At 53.8% G+C, this 6,231-nt stretch overlaps 1 protein-coding gene across 1 annotated transcript in view; it reads left to right on the plus strand.

Annotated features, from left to right (window-relative positions):
* KCNJ5 (potassium inwardly rectifying channel subfamily J member 5) overlaps positions 1-5,871 on the plus strand; it is a 28,137-nt gene extending 22,266 nt beyond the window's left edge. Inside the window, exon 3 of the mRNA XM_070457387.1 lies at positions 1,570-5,871. Within this exon, the coding sequence (XP_070313488.1) occupies positions 1,570-1,892 (323 nt within the window). The 3' untranslated portion in view covers positions 1,893-5,871. The remainder of the gene's footprint in view (positions 1-1,569) is intronic.
* The last annotated feature ends 360 nt before the right edge of the window (positions 5,872-6,231 follow it).

Here is a 6,231-nt window from a genome sequence, read left to right on the forward strand (position 1 = left end):
TTTAGCAGCTTGGTTGCCACATTCGTAGAACCAATCACAGGCTGTGAGTTCAGGAGGTTTGACCAGCGCAGCTCTGCGCAGCCTGCACGTGTGAGTTTGGGCAGGTGGCTCCACTCGCCAGCAGGATGAAAATAACAAACCTCAGAGACTCTCAAGAGAGGAGAGTTAAATGATGAAACGGTGGAGTGCATGTGAAGCACAATGCCTGCCACCCAGAGTAGGCATTCTGTCCTTTCCAAATGCATTGGAAGATGACTGCCAGGCACACTGGTGGGTTTTCAGTCTTTGAACAGCCCCCTTCCAAGACGTGGGACAGAAGAAGGGCAGGAAGACCCCAGGAGGTTTGGTCCAAAGCGCCCACGGAGGTCCCGTCTCACTGTGTTTCCTGAGGCCCCCAAGCCTCATGATCTTTGGCTCATGTCTGGACTGGTCAGTGCCCAGCATGGGTTTCTACACCTCTGCTGAGCTGGGGGTTGTCCAAGGACCAAGGGGAGACATCTGGAGCAGGCGGGACCCCACAAGCCGAGAGCATGTGGGGTGCACTGGGGTTACCTGGCGCTCTGTGGGTCTGGGGTGCATGAGACCCCTGCCAGAGAACATTTAAACTGGGAGGGGGCGGTGGTGCTAAGCAGACATTTCCTTCAGTTTCCAAAGAGCACAAGCTAGGACCTTCCTCAGCCGAAAGATTAAATATCAGAAAACGGCTTCCCTGTGACCCTGAGGACAGAGGCGTCCTCGTCCATAAACAAAACTGTCCTCTCTTGAGAGAAAGCAACACCTAAAAATAACACAGGCATGCCAGGGCTAAGTCGACAGGGAATGGGGGCATTGAAGCATGCTCCAACCAAGGAGTCATGCTCTGTGTGTGTGTGTGTGTGTGTGTGTGTGTGTGTGTGTACACATGTGTAGGCTTTTGCCCATATGGATCCACCCCAAACAACCCCGTGTATTATAAATGCCAGTCAGCTTCTCTGGGTTGAGCCACTCTGATTTTATCTTTGTTCAAACTTTCCTCGTCTTTCCTTGTCTCAGTCTTCTAGAACTTAATGCATGTGCAGGAACCATGTCCATTCCTGAATTATTCACTCCAGTCTCCAGAAACCTACTCCACAACCTTGCATTGTTAATTTCTAATTTTCTGCCTCCATCACACCTTGAGCTCCTTCAGGGCAAGGGTTGTGTCTCATTCAGCTTTATGTCTAGATCATGCTTAGCACAAAGCCGATATTCAACATATGCTTGGTGAATGACTGGTTGGATAACTGGATGGGTGGATTGATGGATCAGTGATGAATGAATGGATTGGTGGATGAATGGATGGATGATGGAGAGATGATGAAAGATGATGGATAGATGGATGGATGGGTGGGTGGATGGGTGAGTGGATAGATGGATGAAAGATGATGGATGGATGATAGGATGGATGGATGATGGATAGATGCACAGATGGACAGATGGATGAAAGATGATGAATGGATGGATAGAAGGATGATGGATGATGGGCTGATGGATGGATAATGGATGGAAGGCTGTGGCCACTCCTAATACACGTGCCCTCTGCTCACCCAGGCATGACTTGCCAAGCACGGAGCTCCTACATGGATACCGAGGTGCTCTGGGGCCACCGGTTCACACCAGTCCTCACCTTGGAAAAGGGCTTCTATGAGGTGGACTACAACACCTTCCACGACACCTATGAAACCAACACTCCCAGCTGCTGTGCCAAGGAGCTGGCGGAAATGAAGCGGGAAGGCCGGCTCCTGCAGTACCTCCCCAGCCCCCCACTGCCGGGGGGCTGCGTTGGAGCAGAGCTGGGTGCAGAGGCGGAGCGGGAGGGAGAGGAAGAGCCTGAGGGTCTGAGTGGGTCCCAGGAGACCAAGGCCTCTGCGTGAGGACGGCACTCTCCCCGTGACCTCCCCTCATCCCCCCTGTGCTCCTTTCTCATGAGCACGAGGCTGCAGGGCTGGGGTTGAAGGGCTGAGTGGGCTGGGTTGGGTGAACGTGCTGAGTGTGCTGTTTTGGGGGTGGGGGTGGCCAGGAGCCTTTAAGGCTCTACGGGGAGGAGTAGTAACCCAGTCCTGGCACCTCCGGGGCAGGACCTACTGGAGCAGATGGCCTCCAGCTGGTTCCCATGGCAGTGCTGTCTCTTCTCCCTGGCCTCTGTCACACAGGCTAAGGGCCAGGCCAGGAGGGCTTGTCTCACAGTGAAATGCCCAGGTGGCCTCTGTCCTCACACCTCTCTGCCAACTGGCCCGGATCACCTTCCTCCTGGGGTTTCACAGACCAACCTGCAAGCCCCGTCCCACCGAGGGCTGACACCCAGAGAAGGCTGCTGCCCCCTTCCCCTCATTCTGGCCATTGTGGAGCCTGTTGTGGATTCAGGGTGGAGAGACCCCTCCAGTCTGGAAGCTCCAATCCCCGGTCCCCAGTGGAGCTCACAGACCTTGTTGGTTCAGGTCACATAGCAATTCTTTGCAAATCTGCCACCAGTGACCACTCAGCGCTAAGGACCTCGCCACCAGATCTCAGCATTACCTGTGAAGTGCGTGCTTTCCCCGCCGTGTTCTGTGGGTCCAATGTAGCCTGCAGACCACTGCTCTCCTTAGGGTGACGTTTAGTCGGGGGTCACTTCCTGGCCACCCCAGCCACACCGTGCCTGCACCTCCCACCAAAGAGAGAACCCCGGCAGCTGGACCTGTGCTTGGACGTCTGGCCCCAAGAATCTCAAAGTGCTTCTCACCTTCACTGTGGTTTCCCGCACAGTCTCAGAGCCCGTGGTGTGATCCATCCAGGGAGAACGCTGTGGTCAGAGGGCAAGATGAGCCAGTCACTGCTGAAGCAGGGAGGGGGAGGGAAGACACACAGAGAAAGGCAAACAAAACCTGAATTTTAAAATGAGCAGCGGCACCAGCTGTCACCAAGATCGCTGACTTCAAGCTTTGCTACCAGGTGAAGCAGGGACATGAGCCATGGGGAGAAGTCGCTATAGGGCTGGTGTCACCTTCCAGCCGAAGTGGGGGACTTTGAGCTGGAGCTGCTGCCCTGGGTCTCCTCTCTGACAGCTGGGGGTCTAATGAGGTGGCTGGGCTGGGAGGGCAGGAAGGATGGCCATCCTCACCTTGCAAACGTGGAGAATCAGAGAAGGGGTGAACATTAAGAGGGCGCTGAATGGAGAAGAGCCTTAAAGACAGCAAGGCATGGGACTTCCCTAACGGCCCAGTGGTTAGGACTCTGCGCTTTCATTGCTGAAGGCTGGATCCCTCTTGGGGAACTAGAATCCCATAGGCCAAGTGGTGCTGCCAAAAAAACCAACAATGGCAGAAGGCTTTCCCTTTCAGCCTGGAGGCGCAGAAAGAGGATGGACAGACGCTGCAGCTGTCATGGTGATGGGGCACATCTGGCTTGTGGATGCTGACAGGCTTCTGATCAGCTGACCTGGACCTGGAGAGATGCAGAAATTCCGGTCACAGAACTGTGGAGGCCTTCCCACCACCATGGCAGAGCTCTTGGCTGACCTTTGAAAAGGGACGCCTCTTCCTGCCCCGAATGCAAAGCACCTCCCCAAGGAGTAAGAGTAGGAAGTTAAGGCCAAGCCAGAGGAACTGGGTTTGGATCGCAGGCTGGATTTTCCGGGTGCTGGGGCTGCAGAGAAGAGGAGGCAGGCGGCATACAGGTGAAGGGACCCGGTTCTCAGGCAAGGGGCTGGATCTGGAGAGGGGGACCAGGAAGCAGCGAGGAATAGGGTCTTCCCTACAAGGTGGTGGTGAGTCCTGACTCCAGGCAGGCATCCCTCTGTAATGAAGCAGGTCGTGGAGGGAACCAGGAATGGGCTGGAATCCTGTCCTCCAGGGAAAGGAAAGGAGAGCAGGGAACCTGGCGCACTAAGACTGGATGCCTTGGGGGTCTTGAGGAGCTATAGCTGGAACTGTGAAGTGGGTGCCCATCCTCAGCCCACCAGATCCAAGGCTTGCACTGCAGGACTGTTTTGTTGCCTTCCCCCCGCCCCCGCCCCCGCCCCCACCAGATCTAAATGCTGCCTTCGTCAAAACCCATCAATGCCTGCAGGTTTAGAGCATTCAGTGAGGCAGGTTAGCAAGGATGGGAAAACCATAGGAGAAGTAGGGCTTGCAGTTGGGCTGAGTCCTGGGCTATTTCACACCTGCCTGCACCTAGCAACCCCAAGTGGCCACATGAGTCATTCCCCTGTGTCCTAGCTCTGCGGTAGCCCCCACAAACCCAGGCCACATCATGTTTCAACCAACTGCAGACATGGTGGAGCCTCAGAAAAGGAAGCAATGGGCACCATCCTCTTGGAAACTCCCCAGAGGGGCCGAGCCCCCTGCACTGGTATGAATCGGGTAGCAATCCCACTGTGCACCTTAGCTGCTATTTCTCAAGAAAATTCAAAGGCAAGAAGGCTGCCTTTTGTATCCCCAGGCAATCCTTCTTGGTGACCAACTGATCGAACTAAAGTTTGAAACACTCCACAAGTCATTTTCTGGTCGTTCTCATATCAACATGTAGAGTCTGATGAAGGTTGGAACCTCAGAGGATCACTTTAAAAACACTGCATCTACCCACAAGCTACCTATGAGTCCCAGCCCTTAGCCACATGGCTCTGAGCACACACATCACCTCTGATGGGTCACAGAGAGGTGAGCCAGGCTGGCTGCAAGGTGGCTGTTCACAAGCCTCAGCACTTCCAAAATCCCAAAGAATTCTCATCAGTCAGACCCTAAAGCCTTGGGAGCTAACGTCCTGCCTCAACTTCCATGTGCTTCTGCTCTGGAACCATCCCCTGTAAGGGCGAAGCCCCCAGGAGCTCAGAAGCTCCACTCATCCTCTCAGCATCCGTCTGACACCTGCTAGGTCTCCACAGCCTTGCCCAAAGACCCCCATTCCCAGGTCAGGTTGAACAAGCTTTGCCCATGACTCTCCCCTCCAGACACCACCCTCCCTGTGCAGTTAGCCCACTTCCTGTCATTTCCTTCTGCTGGTCGAGGTCCTGGCTGCAGCAGCTGGCTTTGAGGGAGGGGAAGGAGCCCTCGTCCATCTGGGAAGAGCTCTCCTGCTCGTGACCGGTAATAGCCAGCACCTTCTGTCACACTCTGGCCCCATGCCTGGCTTCCAGCACGCCTCAGCCCTGTGTCTCCCGAGAGTTGGAAGCCACAGACACTCGAAATTTCTGTATTGAAGTTGCCCCAAACTAAAACAATCCCCCCCCTTTAAAGTCACCTGCTGTCACCTAAAAATATGCCCTGAACACGTCTTTGGGCAAACACCCTTTACTGTGCACCTACTATGTGCCCATGGATTAGGCCTTTGCCTGTAAGATGATGCTTAATTCTCAAAAGCCTGCTGAGAAACTCTTAGGAACCCCTTGCTGTCAAAGAGATAACTGAGGTTCAGAGATGGTAATTCAGTTGCTCAAGGCCATAGATAATCAGAGGACCATGGGGCCCAGAGCAGAGCCTCCCAAACACAGAAGAGCCTTCGTCCTGCATAAACCCCTGCCCCCAGGGCAGCTCCCGGGCTCCCTGGAAGGAAGGAAGGAAGGAAGAAGAAAGGAAGACAGCCCCACCTCTCCTGGCTGCCCCTGTGTGTGCCGTGCTGTGGACATCAGCTTCCATCCACCAGCAATGTTCTCCCATGGCAGGATGATTGGGAAACACCTTTTTCTGATTCCGAGGGAATTAATGAGCTGTGAAAAGAGATTAGATGGGGAATTATTGCTTTGTGGGAGAAGCCACTTATTCTGCTCAACTTGGTTTTTACTAAACACATCTCCCTAACTCCTATGTCAAATCTCTTCCTCTCTGTGTAGGACTTGTCAATCTTCTCATTAAAAAGAACAGCATTGCACTGCTGAAAATTCATCCAATAAAGTGGATTTGATCTTACAGAACTCTTTCTCATTTTAAGTAGATAGCCGTTGGTTGCCATTCAATTCACTGCCAGTTTAAGCAAACTTGTCCTTCTTGTTTTCACTAGTGCGTGTGTTGTCATGTCCAACCCTTTGATCCAACCCTTTGGGACGTCCCTGGTGGCTCAGATGGTTAAGTGTCTGCCTACAATGTGAGAGACCCGGGTTCAATCCCTGGGTCGGGAAGATCCTCTGGAGAAGGAAATGACAACCCACTCCAGTACTCTTGCCTGGAAAATCCCGTGGACGGAGGAGCCTGGTAGTCTATAACCCATGGGGTCTCAAAGAGTCGGACACGACTGAGTGAC

The sequence above is a fragment of the Odocoileus virginianus genome, chromosome 28 (genome assembly GCF_023699985.2).
Source record: "Odocoileus virginianus isolate 20LAN1187 ecotype Illinois chromosome 28, Ovbor_1.2, whole genome shotgun sequence".
In the NCBI taxonomy this organism is placed as follows: Eukaryota; Metazoa; Chordata; class Mammalia; order Artiodactyla; family Cervidae; genus Odocoileus; species Odocoileus virginianus.